The sequence below is a fragment of the Nerophis ophidion genome, linkage group LG20 (assembly GCF_033978795.1).
Source record: "Nerophis ophidion isolate RoL-2023_Sa linkage group LG20, RoL_Noph_v1.0, whole genome shotgun sequence".
Taxonomy (NCBI): domain Eukaryota; kingdom Metazoa; phylum Chordata; class Actinopteri; order Syngnathiformes; family Syngnathidae; genus Nerophis; species Nerophis ophidion.
Window position 1 is genome coordinate 28696496 of NC_084630.1, and position 20687 is coordinate 28717182.

At 45.0% G+C, this 20687-nt stretch overlaps 1 protein-coding gene across 1 annotated transcript; it reads left to right on the top strand.

Moving 5' to 3' along the window:
* The first annotated feature begins 5390 nt into the window (after positions 1-5390).
* Positions 5391-7291, top strand: LOC133538964 (keratin, type I cytoskeletal 13-like). Its single transcript, XM_061880926.1, has 7 exons — positions 5391-5896; positions 5973-6055; positions 6137-6293; positions 6359-6520; positions 6589-6714; positions 6798-7015; positions 7093-7291. The coding sequence occupies exons 1-7, from the start codon at positions 5471-5473 to the stop codon at positions 7187-7189; spliced, it is 1269 nt and encodes a 422-aa protein (XP_061736910.1). The 5' UTR covers positions 5391-5470; the 3' UTR covers positions 7190-7291.
* Positions 7292-20687: the final 13396 nt, after the last annotated feature.

Genomic DNA, 20687 nt, shown 5'->3' on the forward strand with positions numbered 1-20687 from the left:
TGGCCATGGAGACCAGCTGCTGGGTCTCTGCCACACCGGAGTCCGTTTGGAGGGACTGGAGGAGATGCGGATGAGGGGACAGGACTGTGGAGCTAGCACTGAGTGCTGGGACGGAGAGGCTTCGCGGTGTCTTGGCTGGGTGAGCAGGTGTCGGACACCTCAGTCACCTTGGACGTATCCTCGCTCATCCATGCGGACTGGACACTGGCCGAGAGTGGAGTCGGCTGTCTTGGTTTCTTTGTTGGGTCTGCTTCTGTCTCTGGCCATGCTCCCTCCTCCCCAGCGGACGATGGCGTGGATCACCGCAGAGGCCACCACAGTGGATATGTTTCTTTTACTTTTTATTCATAGCTGTATGTAGAAGTGTCTGCTTGTATCTGCTGCTTTAATGTCTTTAATGTCCTCTGTGTTCTTTGATGTTTGATGTTTCCCTCTTACACACATGGAAGAGGGATGTGTACTATGGCTATGAGTTGTTGTTTTTTGTTTTGTTTTTTCCCCTTGGCCTCAGTCTGCACCCCCTCTCCAAGGCCCAGGCTAAGACCGATTATTTTTTAAATTTCATTTTAATCTTCTATCCCCCCCACCCCCCCTGTTTACCTGTATCTCATCTTTTTTTGTAAGGGGCGCTGGAAGCCGGCAGACCCGTCAGCGATCCTGTTCTGTCTCCCTGTAATGTTTGTCTGATCTTGAATGGGATTGTGCTGAAAATTGTACTTTTCCTGAGGGAGCTCTCCTGACGGAATGAATAAAGTACTATCTATCTATCTATCTATCTATCTATCTACCATATGTCCCGCCCAGAAATCTGCGTTCTAAAACCTTTGGCTTATTAGTGACTCCCAGAGCCCAAAACGAGTCTGCGGGCTATAGAGCATTTTCTATTTGGGGTCCAGTGCTCTACAGCTAACAGTTAAAGATGCTACCTCAGTAGAGGCATTTTAGTCTCTTCTCAAAACACATTTCTTAACCAGTTGATCTGCCACCACTTCTCCCCTCTCCTGCGTGGAGAGGTTATCAGTTCTCAGGGAGGACCTGCTTGCTAGCTGTTCCAAGTTGATTCATTGATTGATTCCGTCCATGTATTTGTCATGCACACTGTTTACCCGTACAATAACTGACACAGTATTTCAACATTTAGACAAATATTTCTGTCAGAATCGGAACAATAGAAAGTGGGGTGTACAAAAACTGTGGTACTAATAATTATAGTGGCACCTCAACCGAAAAAGAGTGCTTTCACTTGAGCATGTTTTGAGACAAGAGCTGCTTCGCAAGCAAAACTGTCCAAGTCCCCGCATTTTTGCCTTTAGTTGCTGTAGCAAATGTCACAGTGAACCCTGAAAGATCTGACCAAAACATCTTGTCTTACGCACTAGCATTAGTTTCTAGATTGAGATCGACATAACTTTGTTTTCCAACCATGGGAAGAAAGAAAATGGGTTTGAAGGACAATGCTGAGAAGAAGCAGTGGATGATAGTCATTGAATTAAAGAAAGAACATGACTGAGCGTGTTACACACTTGGTGGAGCAATTGGAGCTAGACTCCACCATACTGACGCAGAATGAGTCTAACGTTAGACAAGAATGTTGAAATAATATCTAAATGGGTGACATTTATCCATGAAAATATGGAAAAGCTGAGATGGAGATACCTTAGAGCAGGGGTCGGAAACCCAAAATGTTGAAAGAGTCATATTGGACCAAAAATACAAAAAAAAATCTGTCTGAAGCCGCAAAAAATGAAAAGCCGTGTTTCAGTGTTATAATGAAGGCAACACATGACGTAAGTGTCTATATTAGCTATGTTAGCCTACTATCAAAATGACTGTGTCGCAGGCTGACATAAATCTTCGTTGACAGAAATGTTGAAATATAATATTTATTCTAGCCATTTTTACAAAATTAAAAAACATTAGTAAAACAGAGGCTTCTTAGAGGATGAGGTAATGTTTAGATATTACTGGCTTAGAGCTGCCAAAGGTCCAAGTTAAAGAAAATGGCGAGCTGCCTCCTTTGAATGGATTTATAAAAATCTACGCAAGCTGGGTAATGTTTGCTGTGGTCTGGAACAACATGGCACACAAACAACTATCAGACATGTAGCCAATTTTACATGCAGATAATATGTCACGATAAATGCAGATATAAATTCAATAGACAGAGGACATAAGAAATTAAATTAACTCAAATATACATACAAGTGAGGCATAATGATGCAAAATGTACATAAAGCTATCCTAAATAGCATGTTAGCATCGATTCGCTTGAAGTCACATGCTCCACACAAGTCAATAACATCAACAAAGCTCACATTTGTGGATTTACACACAGCATAAATAGTTTGGTGGACAAAATGAGACAAAGAAAGAGTGGCATAAAACAAGAAATTTGTACATGTAAACAAACCGCGGTGAGTCCAAGGACTGCCAAAATTATTAGGACAAAACGGCACTCGCCAAATACTCTCATCAGAAAAGCATGTTTGATATAAATAGTGGGATTTTCCTCCTAGATAAACCCTATTAAAACAAAAATATTTTCCCCCCCATCTTTTTCTATTTTCATACATTTTTGAAAATCTCCAGCGAGCCACTAAGGAGGCATTAAAGAGCCGCAGGTTGCAGACCGCTGCCTTCGAAGGTATTGTTATTCCATTACTTCATAAAACTAGTGCGAATGTTAGCAGTACATTCTATTGTATTGTTTTTATACAATCTTTCTGGAAGATATGCTTGTATTGAACTGTTTTGGTGGTGTCAAACATCAATTAGATTGATATGAATTAACTTCCTGTCCAGGGTGTACGCCGCCTTCCGCCTGATTGTAGCTGAGATTAGGCTGCAGCAACCCCCGCGACTCCGAAGGGAATAAGCGGTAGAAAATGGATGGATGGATGGATTTGAGATACAAGTGTTTTAAGTTAAGCGCTAAACTGGCATATGCATATATGTTACGTTGTGCGTTCATGGTAAACCGTGTTTTGTGCTTCAAGTTTCAAGTTTATTGTTCTTCGGTCAACAAACAAACAGTTCTACATACATAAAATGAAAAAAAAAATAAATAAAAATGTTGCAGACCGAAAGGGTTTAGGCTGAAGTTAAAACGTTATTGCGCCTAACCCTATAAGCAATGTCAAGTACAAAATAAATATAAACTTCCGAAAAATTTTGAAATGTGCTTTGCACTACATATTGTGAATACCCATCCATCCATCCATTTTCTACCGCTTATTCATTATACACAATATGAACATAGTTCAATTACATACACAGTAAAGGCGTGTGAAATATCTTTTCACACGTATTAAACCCTTTTCACCAATCATATACAATATATACAAACAATTATACTTTCATTAATATTTATATCCAAGTTTAGTTTTCAATCAATACTAATCACAATGTTAATTCAAGAGTGATATATTTCTTCAAGACAATAGTCTTAAAGTGTTTTTTAAATGTGTGATTAGAACTGGAACATTATAAGGAATCATCCAAGATGTTCCACAGTTGAACTCCTCTAACAGAAACACATCTACTTTTTAAGCTTGTTCTTATTTCTGCTTTCTGAAAGAAAGCTGAACTTCTGAGGTCATAGGGATTCTCTCTGGGTTTGAACCTCTTCTGTAGACACCCGGGCAGCATGTGGTTGTGAGCTTTGTAAGCCACAATAGCAGTATGGAGGTCAACAAGATCGTGCAGTTTTAATGTTTTTAATTTAATGAACAGAGCATTGGTATGGTCATGATAATTCGCATAATTTACAATTCTAATCGCATTCTTTTGAAGTAAGAAAATAGAGTTGATGTTTGATTTGTAATTGTTACCCCAGATTTCAACACAATAATTGAGATATGGGAGTATGAAAGAATTATATAACATGTTAAGAGCCTTTTGATTTACAGATTTTTTAATTTTATGTAACATAGCAATAATTTTTGCCATCTTTGTCTAAGTATATTTATGTAGAGTTTCCAATTTAATTTATCATCTATATGGATTCCCAAAAATGTTATTGAATGAATACACCCTTTCTATCTCCATATCATCATTTCTTATATGACGCTGTATGTTATTTTTCCTATTTCCAAAAATTATATATTTTGTTTTATTTAGGTTGATTGATAGTTTATTGGCATCAAACCGTTGCTTTAGTATGTGTAGTTCAATCTCTACAGTCTCTAGGAGTTGGTCAAGGTCTTGCCCAGAACAGTACAGACTTGTATCATCAGCAAAAAAAAAACGCAGTTGAGTTTTTTAAAGATTTTACAAATATCATTAATATACAGTAAGAACAATTTTGGTCCCAGTACAGAAACTTGGGGTACTCCGTGTGTTATAATCTTTTTATCTGAATCTACATTATTCATATGCACATAATGCTCTCTGCCACCAAGATAACCTTTCAACCAATCATGAGCAAGACCTCTGACTCAATACCTCTGCATTTTGTTTAAAAGTAATGTGTGATCGATGGTGTCAAAGGCCTTGCTCAATCACAAATGCACTTTGAATTGAAAGGAAGAACATAATTCAGAATACCTAAAACATGTATTACAGTTAGTACTATCGTGCATATCATCTCAAACAGTGGTTACCATGACTTCACTGACCCAATCTTCCAGTCCCTTTTAGTGTCTACCTACAACACGAAGCCAACAGGTCGGAACTTGTTCTTGTGCTCTCGGTGCACATTAGAAATGTGTGCCTGGTTTATCCCCCTGAGACCCAGCGTCCTCTGCAGTGGACATTTCTTTTTGGGCTATTTCTTTTGTCAGACTTGCACATATCGGGGGGAAAAAGTATGCAAAACGCAAACGTGCACTGCAAGGGACTAAGAAAGGCTTCTATATGGGATGAGACACATGTGCTCAGCGAAGCTTAAATTGCTGATATTCGTGCAAGATAACAGTTGGAGTGAAACTTTTTTAGTGGGTTTGCAATACTAGTTCTTTATATAACAGGTTTGGCAACGATCCCACAGGGTAAGGCCTTGTTAAAGTACGGCAGTAATTCATTGAAGATGGATCACCTGTCAGCGCGCTGACACAACACTTCAAACTGGTTGGATCTGACTGAGCAGCCTCAGGCTAATGGGGGAGGGTGCGGCCCTTTTACTATTCAAACATTGACAAGGTCATTCGGAGAGCTTGAAATGCTATCCAAGCTTTCATGCATAGGGATGTGGCATTAAAAAGAATAAAAGGAAGTGTTATGTTTTACACTTTTGAAAAGGAGTTTTGCATACAAGAAGTTCTCTTACCGAGCAATGCTGGGATCAGTAACCTAAGGGGATGACAGCTAGGGCAGAGCAGTATTGGTTAAGCTCCTCCCACAAGTTTTGCACGCCTCCACTTGCAGAAGAGGCCGCCTTGTGCTGCATAAAAAAGAGAGCCAGGAGGAGACGTGCATCTCAGTCCAGCATCCCCGATCTGAGGCAGGCCGACACCACTGACCAAACCGCACAATGGCACAAGTTACCAAGTTCTTCAGTGGCCGCTCCTACGCAGGTGGAAACCTGGCAGGAGGAGGAATGGTGCGCAGAGGCTACTCGCAAAGTTTGCACGGAGGTGCAAGTGGAGCGAGAATGTCCTCCGGCAGCAGCTACAGCATGGGAGGTGGTGGCGGCGGCGGCAGTTTCGGTTTCGCCTCTGGCTCGGGCTCAGGCATGGGCTTCGGTGAGGGCATGGACCTCCACGTTGGGGCCAACGAGAAGGCAACCATGCAAAATCTGAACGACCGCCTGTCCAGCTACCTGGACAAGGTGCGCAGCCTTGAGAAGGCCAATGCCGAGCTGGAGTTGAAGATCCGTCAGTTCTTGGACAGCAAGACCTCTCCCTCTGCCCGTGACTACTCCGCTTACTATGCCACCATTAATGACCTGCAGGCCAAGGTAAGCACGGATGTCTTACTGTGTACATGTGCGGTACAGAGACACAGTACTTAGTCTACACTTCCTATTAACGTAGATTCTTGATGCCACACACACCAACGGAGGCATCTATCTGGCTATTGACAATGCTAAACTGGCAGCAGACGACTTCAAAACTAAGTAAGCGAAATATGTTAAAAGAGAGACTCTTACTCTGCAAACTTGTGTCACAGTTTTCCCTCATCTCTTGCCATTTCACAGGTATGAAAATGAGCTGGCCATGCGTCAATCAGTTGAGTCAGATATCGCCGGTCTGAAGAGAATGTTGGATGAGCTGACGCTGGTCCGTTCAGACCTGGAGATGCAGATCGAAGGCCTCAGGGATGAGCTCGTCTACCTCAAGAAGAACCACGAAGACGTGAGTAGCGACATCACCACAGTCACCAAAATGTCCAATGCCTAACCAAACGCTGTACTTGACAGGAAATGCAAGCCATGAGGTTACAGATGACTGGACAGATCAACGTAGAGGTTGATGCCAAACCACAGGCTGACCTCTCCGCTATCATTGCTGAGATCCGTGAACAGTACGAGAGTGTTGCAGCAAAGAACCAGAGGGACCTGGAACATTGGTTCCAGGCAAAGGTAGGTTCAAGTGATTGTGCCAAGGCATGGAGAAGAATGTCACAATGATTTTTGACTTTTGATTGCAGTCAGCCGAACTGAACAAGGAAATGTCTGTAAGCACAGAAACTCTCCAGACCACCAAGTCGGAGATCTCTGAGATCCGTCGTACCCTGCAGAGCTTGGAAATCGAACTACAGTCACAACTTAGCATGGTAAAGACCTTTGTATTGCCTTTAGGCTATGAACAAGCTAAGTGAGCAAATCCTGACTCCCCATCTTCTCTGTTCTCTTCTAGAAAGCATCTTTGGAAAACACATTAGCTGAAACGGAAGGACGGTACTCAATGATTCTCCAAGGACTCCAGGCTCAGGTCAGCTCCCTCGAAAATCAACTGATGCAACTACGCGCCGAGATCGAAAACCAGAACCAAGAATACTGCATGCTCCTCGACATTAAGACCAGACTTGAAAGGGAAATATCAGAATACAGACGACTCATGGACGGAGAGGGCAGGTAAGAGATGCATATACAATCATCAGTTGTGCATTTGGAATGTTTTATGGCAAATATTGTCATTCTTCCCTCTCCAGCATTGCATCCAGCAAGACCAGCACTGCCAGAGTGATAATGGTCACAGAGGAGGTGGTGGATGGCAAGGTGGTTTCCTCCAAGACCACCACTGCATAAGCTGTCTCACACAGCAAACAGCAGCACAAGAAGGGGATGCTTAAAGACCAACCATTCATCTCAAAACAAGATCAAATAAAAACCTCCCTGCCTGCTAACTAACATGTGCTGTCTGTGTTGTCAATGCTCAATTTGAGCTGAGTCTGCAATATTTTACTGCAGTAATTCATCTAGACTGAATTTGATCAAACTATAAAGGTGCAGCATGGTTGTCCCTTGACTAATTGTAATGTAAAAACATTTTTGTATTATTATTAATCAGATATATTATTATATTTTTCACTAAGTTGCTTTGTGAATGTTTTGTTTTGCTAGCTCAGCAAATATCGTCCTACATTGGCTAAAGTTAAAGTTAAAGTACCAATGATTTTCACACACACACTAGGTGTGGCGAAATTTGTCCTCTGCATTTGACCCATCCCCTTGGTCACCCCCTGGGAGGTGAGGGGAGCAGTGGTGAGCAGCGGTGCCGCGCCCGTGAATCATTTGTGGTGATTTAACCCCCAATTCCAACCCTTGATGCTGAGTGCCAAGCAGGGAGGTAATGGGTTCCATTTTTATAGTCTTTGGTATGACTAGGCGGGGGTTTAGAACTCCCAACTTACTGATCTCAGGGCGGGGACACTCTAACCACTAGGCCACTGAGTAGGTCACAGCATTTTGGCATCAGCAAACAAATTGTGTTAATCTGCCGCCCCCTATCCTTCTGTCCCGAGAAGTTTGGGAAATGTTTTTAAGGAAATTAGACAAATGTTTAGTGTGTTGAATCCAATGACGTGTACAATGAATTGGTTTAATTGATTGCTATGGTAACAGCTGCAGCTGCATCTTTGGGCCCACCATTATTTACAAGCTTGCACTAGCTTTTTGCTTGAAAGTCAAAAGTCAATTGGTCCTGCCAATTTTTATATGGATTTTTAGTAGTATACACCTCACCAAATGGTTTGATTGATTGATTGATTGAAACTTTTATTAGTAGATTGTACTGTACAGTACATGATCCGTACAATTGACCACCCGAATAAGTTTTTAAACTTGTTTAAGTCGGGGTCCACGTTAATCAGTTCATGGTACAAATATATACTATCAGCATAATACAGTCATCACACAAGTTAATCATCAGAGTATATGCATTGAATTATTTACATGTTATACAATCGGGGTGTGGGATGTGGAGGGGGGTTAGGTTTGGTTGATATCAGCACTTCAGTCATCAACAATTGTATCATCTGAGAAATGGACATTGAAACAGTGTAGGTGTAGCAAGTAGTGGACATACAGAGATCAGAAAGCATAATAACAAGTGTATACATTTGATTATTTACAATCTGAGGAGGTGGGATGTGGAGGGGGGACTTTGATTGTTTTGACATCTGTAATGGTGTGCTACAGAGACACTCCCAGGCACCCTTTCTGTTGATCAGTTGTCTTGACTATGTGCTACTCACTTCACTTGATATGTACAGTGAACTGGGGTTAACTTTTGTCAAATCCAGAAGCAGGCGATACCCAGCCATCCATATAATGGACGCAGACTACGCAGATGATATAGCTGTATTTGCAAATGAAGTGAATTAATTTACTCATATTATGTTTTGCCTATAAGATGAATGTTTATATTCACCTGGGAGAAACCAAACCAAGTTTAATTAAATAGTGATATTCAGTTTGAGCACATGAATAGATAAGGCCCTTTGGATCACTTCTCGGATGGCGATGAGTCCACCTACAGGAGAGAAGTGGACCGGTTGGCGTCCTGGTGTAGCCTCAACAACCTGGACACCCAAAAAACAGTGGTAATCAATCAATCAATCAATGTTCATTTATATAGCCCTAAATCACAAATGTCTCAAAGGACTGTACAAACCAATACGACTAGGACATCCTCGGAAGAACCCACATAAGGGCAAGGAGAACTCACACCCAGTGGGACACCAGTGACAATGATGACTATGAGAACCTTGGAGAGGACCTCAAATGTGGGCAATACACTTCACTTCACACAGAAAACGCGTCACTGAGTTGACTTACCTTGGAACGACCTTGTAAGCTTTTTCCTCCTCACAGTGCCACAGATCCACGCCAGAAGCCAGTTGCTCAGAGTTGACAGGGTTTTTAATATCGTTCTTCTCGACCAAGTGCATTTTCATGTAGACTTTTCAGTCTCTCCAATTCTATCACCTCCTCCTCTGCCGGCTGCTCATTCTTAAAGACAACAGTTGATTAGATTCACGCGTACCACCTGCGAAATCTAATCACCTGCCAGCTGCGTCTCGCCGTCCCGCCCATGCCACTAAGGGTGCACTGTCTCCAGTAGCCCAGACGGGGTCGCTGACATTTACATCTGCAGTGTACTGATCACAACCTCCCTCCACATACCTCCACCGCCAGACTTAGACCGGGACATCGTCCGGCCGCACCTTCTCGAATGCCTGCTGGCACTGCTCTGTCCACTGGACCAGATCTGGGGCACCTTTCCGGGTGAGGTCAGTTAGTGGGCTGGTCAGGTCCGCAAACCGGGGGATAAACCTCCGGTGGTAGCCCACCAGCCCCAAGAACTGCCTCACCTCCTTTTTCGTCTTCGGGGTCGGGCAAGCCGCAACTGCTGCGGTTTTATCTACCTGAGGCTGCACCCGGCCTTCCCCCAAGTGGTACCCCAGATACTGTACCTCCCTCCGGCCAACCGCACACTTCGCCGGGTTGGCGGTGAGCCCCGCCCGCCTCAAGGACTCGAGTACCGCCCCCACTCTCTGCATATGCTCCGCCCAGCTGTTCCCCTGGATGATGACATCATCCAGATAGGTGGCGGCATATGCAGCGTGGGGTCGCAGCACCCGGTCCATGAGTCTCTGAAATGTGGCGGGCGCACCGAACAAGCCGAACGGAAGGGTCACAAACTGGTATAAACCTTCCGGAGTGGAGAATGCCGTTTTTTCCTTGGACTCTGAAGACAAGGGAATCTGCCAGTAGCGCTTAGTCAAATCCAGTGTCGTAAAAAAACGAGCAGTGCCCAACCGGTCCAGGAGCTCGTCGACCCGGGGATTGGATAGGCATCAAACCGTGACACCTCATTCACCTTGCGGTAGTCTACACAGAACCGCACAGACCCATCTTTCTTCCCTACCAGAACTATGGGGCTGCACCACGCACTGTGTGACTCTTCTATCACTCCCAATTCCAGCATGGCTTTTAATTCTTCCCGAACTACTTTGCGTTTGTGTTCGGGCAGCCTATAAGGCCGGCACCTCACCGTCATGCCTGGGCTGGTCTCTATGTGATGCTGGGTGAGAGTCGTGCGGCCTGGCAGGGGGGAGAACACGTCAGCAAAATTTTGCTGCAATTTGGCCAAGTCTGCTTTCTCTGACAGCGTAAGATGTTTATCATAGCGGGGAGGGGAGGGGGGAACCTCCGGCCCCAGCTCCTCGCTCTCCGCTATCGCCGTCACCATGGAGACGGGCTCCGCTTCCCTCCACCCTTTTAGTAGGTTGAGGTAGTATATTTGTGTTGCCCCGCCCCGGTCAGATCGCTTGACCTCGTAGTCCACGTCACCTACTCGTCGCATGACCACAAAGGGTCCTTGCCACTTGGCGAGTAATTTGGAGCTGAATGTTGGGAGTAATACAAGTACTTTGTCTCCCGGTGAAAATTGTCTAAGTTGCGCCCCCCTGTTATACAGGCACTGTTGATGTTCTTAGGCTTGGAGCAAATTCTCACGTGACAAGTGCCCTAATGTGTGGAGTTTTGCTCTCAAGTCCATGACGTACTGAATTTCGTTTTTAATGGGGCTTGGACCTTCCTCCCAGCTTTCTTTAACTAGGTCCAGTACCCCATGCGGCTTCCTGCCAAACAATAGTTCAAATGGAGAAAATCCTGTTGAGGCCTGGGGAACCTCCCGCACTGCAAATAACAGGGGATCCAACCATTTATGCCAATTTGGTTTGTCCTCGTGTACGAACTTCCGGATCATGGATTTCAAAGTTCTATTCATCCGCTCCACCAACCCATCTGTCTGTGGGTGGTAAACGCTAGTTCGAATAGATTTGATAAAATGATAAATGGGTTGTACTTGTATAGCGCTTTTCTACCTTCAAGGTACTCAAAGCGCTTTGACACTACTTCCACATTTACCCATTCACACACACATTCACACACTGATGGAGGGAGCTGCCATGCAAGACGCCAACCACCACCCATCAGGAGCAAGGGTGAAGTGTCTTGCTCAAGACACAACGGACATGACGAGGTTGGTACTAGGTGGGATTTGAACCAGGGACCCTTGGGTTGCGCACGGCCACTCTCCCACCGCGCCACGCCGTCCCCCAATAAACCGTACAGCTCCTTTAACGTGCGTGACATAAAGGACGTGCCCTGGTCAGTTAAAATCTCTTTCGGGATTCCAACCCGGGAGATAAACTTGAAACAGTGCCTGCGCGACACTCTTTGCAGAGATGGAGCGGAGTGGCACTGCTTCGGGATAGCGCGTTGCATAATCCACCGGGACTAGCGCAAAGCGATATCCCTGGGTGCTCGGGTGAAATCGCCCGACGAGGTCCATGCCAATTCGTTCAAATGGGACCTCTATCAGTGGTAATGGCCGCAAAGGGGCTCTAGGAGTGGCCGCTGGGTTGACTAGTTGACAGTCCGGGCAGGCCGCACACCAACGGCGCACGTCTGCCCGAATGCCTGGCCAATAGAACCGGGCCATTATCCGATTAAGTGTTTTGTCATAGCCCATGTGTCCGGCCATCGGGTTAAAATGTGCCGCCTGGAAAATCATTTCCCGACGGCATTTTGGCACCAACAATTGGGTGAGTTCCTCCCCTGTCTGAGTGTCACGGCTCACTCTGTACAATCTGTCCCTAATCAATGCAAAGTGAGGGAAATCCCGCGTGATTTCCGGGCGAACCCACTGCCCATCAATCGAAATCACTTGGTCCCAGGTCGCGCGCAGAGTGTCATCTCGAGACTGCTCGAGTGGAAAATCATCCATGGGGCGCCATTGGGGAACCGGGGAATCCTCCTGGGAAGTCCCCGCCGGCCCCCCTTCCCCCTCCCCCTCGGCAGCGTCGGATAATCTCGCGTCGCCGATGAGAACAGCGCGGGTATCCCCTTTCCCTACCGTCCGTGAACGCACCCCTGCACACTGCTTTATTAATCCCTTAAATCCTGACCAATTTGTTCCTAAGATTAAGGGGTGCGCCAGGCGCGAATTTACAACCACCTTAACACTATGTTTTTCTCCTCTGAAAAAAATTTCCACCGGCACAACGGGGTACGCGTGAATATCCCCATGCACACATTTAACCCGCACCCGTGTAACTTTACTCAATACCCCGGGTCGAACCAGGTTTTGGTGAATCATGGACTGCTCGCAGCCCGATGCCACCATCGCCCGGTATATACTCCCTTGTATCCTTACAGGTACATAGTATGTCTCCCCCGGTCCGGGGGAGGATGCTGGAGGGTCGCCCACCTAGATCACCTTCCCCACCTCCATCGCTGGACACTCCCGTTGCAGGTGACCTAGACGTCGCCACCTCCAGCACACCTGCCCCGGCATTCGAGGCGCCGTTTGCGGGGGAAACGCAGTGTCTGCCGCGGCCTGGCCCTGAGGAGGAGAAAGCAGATTCATGCTGTTTTGTGGCCTGGGCCACGGCTGGGCTCCCTCTGCTGGTGGTGGGCGCATTCTGCGCGGCGCCGGTACTGGCCGCTCCGCTCCTCCTGCAGCCTTCTCCCGCTGTACCGCCAGGTGGTCCTCTGCCAAGGCTACCGCCGCTGCTACCCCTTGTGGCCGGTGGTAGCGGACCCATGCTGACATCCGCGCCGGTATCGCCTCCAGGAATTGTTCGAGAATCAATTTTTCCATTACCTCTTCTGTTCCTCCGGGTTGCAGCCATCTTGTCGCCGCGTCTTTTAATTGTTGGCCCAGGGCGAAACGCCGCTCCTCCGGTCCGAGTCTCAAGTTCCGGAACCTTCGTCTGTGGTCCTCCTTGGATCCTTCCGTCCGGTCCAACACCGCCCTCCTCATGTCCCGGTAGCTCACCCGGGACACTGGTGCAGGCTGAGCGCCGCTCGCTGCGCCTCTCCCACCAGCAACAGTAACAGCCGCACCGCCCACTCCTCTTCTGGCCATGCGCATGATTTTGATGTCGTCTCGAACATGTCCAAAAAGTTGTGGGGATCTTCCGTTTCCGCCATTCTGTGCATGTCCACTGCCGTCAACGCTGGCCTCGCTGCTGCGTGTGTCCCCACTTCGACCTTCTCCGTCAGTGCCTGCAGAATCTGGCTCTGCTGCGTTATCTGGCCCTGCATCGCCTCCATCTGCCGGTGGTTCGCGGTAGACATCTCTGCCAGTAGCTGCCCAAGTGTCTCTATGGAGCTTGGTGACAACATCATAGCTTTTTTTTTTTTTTTTTTTAACGTTGGGTGCCAGTTGTAAGCTTTTTCCTCCTCACAGTGCCACAGATCCACGTCAGAAGCCAGTTGCTCAGAGTTGACAGGGTTTTTAATATCGTTCTTCTCGACCAAGTGCATTTTCATGTAGACTTTTCAGTCTCTCCAATCCTATCACCTCCTCCTCTGCCGGCTGCTCATTCTTAAAGACAACAGTTGATTAGATTCACGCGTACCACCTGCGAAATCTAATCACCTGCCAGCTGCGTCTCGCCGTCCCGCCCATGCCACGCCCCCGTCTGAGGGTGCACTGTCTCCAGTAGCCCAGGCGGGGTCGCTGACATTTACATCTGCAGTGTGCTGATCACAACCTCCCTCCACAGACCTACCTCTGAGTGATAGACAAGCGTCCTCTCTTCCTGTTTTTAAATCGCTCTTAAAAACATACTTTTATTCCTTGGCTTTTAACACTGAGTGATATCCATCCCGCAATGGCGCCCCATTATACACCTGCTGTGAACCTGTTTTTATGTTTTTATGTTTTATCTATTTATTTTTTTTATCATGTTCTGTTTGTGTTGTGTTGTTTGCTCGGTTATCGTATTATCTTTTAACCTGCCCATTGTACAGCACTTTGGTTACCCCTGTGGTAAATTTTAAATGTGCTTTATAATTAAAGTTGATTTGATTTGATTTGATTTGGTAGTAACATGGACTCTACTGAAAATAGTGTCAAGATTTGTATTCCATAGGCATTGGCAGCCTTGGCCTAAAAATATTGTGGAAATCAATTTTACCGGACAAGTTGAAGAGAGACTTTTGCAGAGCTGTGGTGGAGTCTGTCCCTGTATAAGGTTCAATCACTTGGACACTCACAAAAAGATTAGAAAACATGTTGGCAGCGAAGTGTATTTCCGGGCTTGGAGGGCGACACACATGGATTTTTGTCCCCAGCAGGCACCATAAACGTGAAGATGACACCTACAGTAGGAAGGGGATTGATATGGCCCCCTTCGTCGCGGTCTACCTGACAGATGAAACGCGACAAATTGGGGGGGATGCACTGTACACTTTAGGCGCCAGATGGTAGTAGAGTGGGCTTCACGGTGGCAGAGGGGTTAGTGCGTCTGCCTCACAATACGAAGGTCCTGCAGTCCTGGGTTCAAATCCAGGCTCGAGATGTTTCTGTGTGGAGTTTGCATGTTCTCCCCGTGAATGCGTGGGTTCCCTCCGGGTACTCCGGCTTCCTCCCACTTCCAAAGACATGCACCTGGGGATAGGTTGATTGGCAACACTAAATTGGCCCTAGTGTGTGAATGTGAGTGTGAATGTTGTCTGTCTATCTGTGTTGGCCCTGCGATGAGGTGGCAACTTGTCCAGGGTGTACCCCGCCTTCCGCCCGATTGTAGCTGAGATAGGCGCCAGCGCCCGCCGCGACCCCAAAAGGGAATAAGCGGTAGAAAATGGATGGATGGATGGTAGTAGAGTGTTGACTATCTCAGAATGTGGTTTGTGGGAATTCTTACATTGACCAGTTGCTATGTATACTGCCGCTTTCCATCAGTTTCTGCAAACTGCATTGCTAAATGATTTACTCCCCTTCTTCATTTCACACAAGATCCTGTGCTGTTCAATCTTCTTGAAAATGATTTGTTGTGTTTGCCACTGTGGATTTTTTGCTACGTAGATATTAGGAGGCAGCTAAATACAACAACACCCAAGTCAATATTATTGCATTTGAATTACAACCGTGTGACAATCGCACTTTCTCTGATAAAAACTCACCAAGCAGGTGTCAGTTTCAGATTCTCCCGCGCAGATTTATCAAGTGTGATTTTTTTAAGAGCCCATGACTTTCCAAGATCAGGGTTACCGTCCTCAGAATGGGTGCATCCTACGATACACTAATAACTATGCAATAAATAGCACGCAGAAATATGATTAGAAATCAACATGTTCATCTTATCAAGTGTATGTGTAAGCAACATGTGTGGTTAGCATGGAGAAATAAAAATAAAACATCCTTTATTTGTAACTTGTTTTCATATGCAAATTGCACAAGCTTCCTTTATGTGAGGAGCCATAAATTTTCTTTTGAAATAAGTCCAAAAAAAGTTACATTTGCATAATTCAACATGTCCGAAAACATGTCCCAAAGCTTGTTTGATCTTACCCCTTCTCCTTGTCAACTACAAATAATGAATTCACATTTAATTTACAAACCCTGTTTCCATATGAGTTGGGAAATTGTGTTGGATGTAAATATAAACGTAATACAATGATTTGCAAATCATTTTCAACCCATATTCAGTTGAATATGCTACAAAGACAACATATTTAATGTTCAAACTGATAAACATTTTTCTTTTTTGGAAATAATCATTAAGTTTAGAATTTGATACCAGCAACACATGACAAAAAAGTTGGGAAAGGTGGCAATAAATACTGATAAAGTTAAGGAATACTCATCAAACACTTATATGGAACATCCCACAGGTGTGCAGGCTAATTGGGAACAGGTGGGTGCCATGATTGGGTATAAAAGCAGCTTCCATGAAATGCTAAGTAATTCACAAACAAGGATGGGGCGAGGGTCACCAATTTGTAAGCAAATTGTCGAACAGTTTTAGAACAACATTTGTCTATTGCAAGGAATTTAGGGATTTTACCATCTATGGTCCGTAAAAATTATCAAAAGTTTCAGAGAATCTGGAGAAATCACTGCACGTAAGCGATGATATTAAGGACCTTTGATCCCTCAGGCGGTATTGCATCAAAAACGACATCAGTGTGTAAAGGATATCACCACATGGGCTCAGTAACACTACATGAAACCATTCTCAGTAACTACAGTTGGTCGCTACATCTGTAAGTGCAAGTTAAAACTCTACTATGCAAAGCGGAAGCCATTTATCAACAACACACAGGAACGCCGCCGACTTCGCTGGGCCCGAGTTCATCTAAAATGGACTGATGCAAGGTGGAAAAGTGTTCTGTGGTCTGACGAGTCCACATGTCAAATTATATTTGGAAACTGTGGACGTGGTGTCCTCCGGAACAAGGAGGAAATTAACCATCCGGATTGTTATAGGTGCAAGGTTCAAAAGCCAGCATCTGTGATGGTATGTTGGTGTATTAGTGCCCAAGGCATGGGTAACTTACACATCTGTGAAGGCACCATTAATGCTGAAAGGTACATACAGGTTTTGGAGCAACGCTATCATGGACGCCCCTGCTTATTTCAGCAAGACAATGCCAAGCCACGTGTTACAACAGCGTGGCTTCGTAGTAAAAGAGTGCGGGTACTTTCCTGGCCCGTCGCAGTCCAGACCTGTCTCCCATCGAAAATGTGTGGCGCATTATGAAGTGTAAAATACGACAAGGGAGACCCCGGACTGTTTAACAATTTAAGCTGTACATCAAGCAAGAATGGTAAAGAATTCCACTTTCAAAGCTTCAACAATTAGTTTCCTCAGTTCCCAAACGTTTATTGGGTGTTGTTAAAAGAAAAGGTGATGTAACACAGTGGTGAACATGCCCTTTCCCAACTACTTTGGCACTTTTTGCAGCCATGAAATTCAAAGTTAATTATTATTTGCAAAAAAAATAAGTTTATGAGTTTGAACATCAAATATCTTGTCTTTGTAGCATATTCAACTGAATATGAGTTGAAAAGGATTTGCAAATCATTGTATTCCGTTTATATTTACATCTAACACAATTTCCCAACTCATATGGAAACAAGGTTTGTATTCATATTTTGTATTTTTGGTTTTGTTTACTTATTGTGTTTGAATGTTCACATGTTTTATTAATCTGCAAAGAATAGATTAGGTACAGCAGTAGACAGTTTACGCAGTGATGAGGATGGCTGAATTTGAAGACAAAAATTGAGTGGGATTGTTCCTAATTACGCTTCCACTTTTCACAGAATGTCCATTTTTGTGTTAGTGATAAACATTTGCTCATGTGCAGCCTTGTTATGGAAGCAAACATGACCTTTGGAATGGAATGGAGATCCAACTCGTCCTTCATTCTTTTGTGAGGCCTTCTTCTTGTTGCTTGTATGACATACCCTTGGATTTGAAATGAAACAACTGATATGTGTGGATTCTTAATTTTCATTGAAGAAGATTCACAATTTATGGAATTATGAACATCAGTTATTGCAAAACCCAAAACCAGTGAAGTTGGCTCTTGGGTAAATGGTAAATAAAAACAGAATACAATGATTTGCAAATCCTTTTCAACTTATATTCAATTGAATAGACCGCAAAGACAAGATACTTAACGTTCACACTGGAAAACATGGTTATTTTTTGCAAATATTAGTTTAATTTGGAGTTTGATGCCTGCAACATGTTTCAAAAAAGCTGGCACAAGTGGCAAAAAAGACTGATCAAGTTGAGGAATGCTCATCAAATACTTATTTGGAACATCCCACAAGTGAAAAGACTAATTGGGGACAGGTGGGTGCCATGATTGGGTATAAAAGCAGCTTCCATGAAATATTCGGTCATTCACAAACAAGGATGGGGCGAGGGTCACCACTTTGGTGGATATGTTTCCAATACTTTTTATTCATAGCTGTATGTAGAAGTGTCTAGTTGTATCCGCTGCTTTAATGTCTTTAAAGTCCTTTGTGTTCTTTGATGTTTGATGTTTCCCTCTTACACACATGTAGGAGGGATGTGTACTATGGCTATGAGTTGTTGTTTTTTTCCCTTGGCCTCAGTCTGGACCCCCTCTCCAGGGCTCAGGCTTATACCGATTTTTTTAATTTGATCTTATTTGAATATTGTATTTTTTTCTCCCATCCCCCCACTTGTTTACCTGTATCTCGTCTTTTTTGAAAGGGGTGCTGGAAGCCGGCAGACCCGTCAGCGATCCTGTTCTGTCTCCCTGTAATGTTTTGTCTGATCTTGAATGGGATTGTGCTGAAAATTTAAATTTTCCTGAAGGAACTCTCCTGCAGGAATAAATAAAGTACTATCTAATCTAATCTAATTCTAAAACAGTAATTTCCGGAACTTATTTCATCCTGTGAGAAGCCTAATGTTTTCCGATTTTGCAAAAATGTATAGAATAAAAATTAAAATACAACATTTCTGTCAAAGTTTTGCGTCAGCCTTTGATAGTAGGCTAATGCAGCGTTTTTCAAAGTGTGGGGCGCGCCCCACTGGTGGGGAATAGAGACATGACAGGTGGGGCGCGAGGAATGGGAGGAAATTTCACTTTAACTTGTTTTAATTCTTAGATTTTTTTTTTTGAACCCCATTTTCTATACAAACTGTAAATCACTTTGTGATTTTGTCTGTGAAATCCGATATATAAATTAATGTAAATTACGTATTTTTCCTGTAGACTTTAAATTTCTAGGTAGAAGCGAAAGTTTGACAGACGCAACAGTAACTAATGGGGGCGGGGCTAAGCGGAACAAAATTTCGCACGGATGGGTAGCAGGCTAATGTGTGGACCACAATTACACAAAATGGATACATTGGCGGAGGTGGAGGAGTTCTAGTACCTAGGAGTCTTGTTCACGAGTGGGGGAAGAGTGCATCGTGAGATCGACAGGCGGATCGGTGCGGCGTCTTCAGTAATGCGGATGTTGCACCGATCCGTTGTGGTGAAGAAGGAGCTGAGCCGGAAGGCAAAGCTCTCAATTTACCGGTAGATCTACGTTCCCATCCTCACCTATGGTCATGAGCTTTGGGTCATGACCGAAAGGATAAGATCACGGGTACACGCGGCCGAAATGAGTTTCCTCCGCCGTGTGGCGGGGCTCTCCCTTAGAGATAGGGTGAGAAGCTCTGCCATCCGGGAGGAACTCAAAGTAAAGCCGCTGCTCCTTCACATCGAGAGGAGCCAGATGAGGTGGTTCGCGCATCTGGTCAGGATGCCACCCGAACGCCTCCCTAGGGAGGTGTTTAGGGCACGTCCAACCGGTAGGTGGCCACGGGGAAGACCCAGGACACGTTGGGAAGACTATGTCTCCCGGTTGGCCTGGGAACGCCTTGGGATCCCCCGGGAAGAGCTAGACGAAGTGGCTGGGGAGAGGGAAGTCTGGGTTTCCCTGCTTAGGCTGTTGCCCCCGCGACCCGACCTCGAATAAGCGGAAGAAGATGGATGGATGAATGAATGGATGGATAAATTGGCTTCATATAGAGTTGCATACAGAATTGCTCAATGCAAAAAAGCACACACATTTGCTGAGCAGCTGATTCTCCCCGCTGCAATGGACATGGTGTCAGTCATGCTTGACGAGACAAGCGCAGCAAAATTAAAAGCTGTCCCACTGTTGAGAGACGTATATGCGACAATGCAAGTGATCTTGAGGAACAACTCCCAGACCAGGGTTTGGCAACCGGCGGCTCCGGAGCTGCATGCGGCTCTTGGATCACTCTGATGTGGCTCAGCTTGTCACGGCCAGCTCAGCTTGTCATCCTGCTTGTCAAACCTCGGGACACGCCCACGGCCGCGCGCGTCTCCGTCCTGCAGCAGCCGCCAGGACAAAGACATGTGGGTGTCCAAATTAAAGCGCCTGACAGCGGACCTTGAAGATGTTTCACGCCAGAAGGCCGTTCTTGCTCAGAATCACACATAGTGTGATATTGAAAACCTCCCCAAGCCAGAGAAATTTGTGTTCGAAACTTGGAACGCTATCCCCGACTTTTATGTGAACATGAAAAAGTATGCACTTGGAGTCCTGTCGATCTTTGGATCCACATATGTATGTGAGCAGGTGTTCTCCAACATGAACTTTATTAAAAACAAACATGGCACACTCCTCACAGATGAGAGTTTACATTCCTGTGTGAAGCTAAAGGTGACGTCACACAGCCCCGATGTGGAGACGCTGTGTGTTACAATGTATGGGTTTCACCCGGTGGGATTTGAGGGGTGCACCAGGATGTTCACATTATTCTGAAGTTACCCGGTAAAATGACTGAACGGCAACTCTGTGTGTGCGTCTTCATTTAATAAGATATCTAACATTAAAACATGGTGGCAGCGGTAAATCCGAACACAACAACGCTTACGAATGTCAGATGAAGAAGTTGAGGTGAAGGAGGAAGCCGAAGACAGCATTTTACAACGAAAA

Excerpts from the sequence above, each read along its gene's own strand:
- LOC133538964 (XM_061880926.1), top strand. The coding sequence starts at position 5,471 with ATGGCACAAGTTACCAAGTTCTTCAGTGGCCGCTCCTACGCAGGTGGA. Across the intron at positions 6,056-6,136 it reads GCAGACGACTTCAAAACTAA|GTATGAAAATGAGCTGGCCA; the intron begins GTAAGCGAAATA and ends GCCATTTCACAG. Across the intron at positions 7,016-7,092 it reads CTCATGGACGGAGAGGGCAG|CATTGCATCCAGCAAGACCA; the intron begins GTAAGAGATGCA and ends TTCCCTCTCCAG.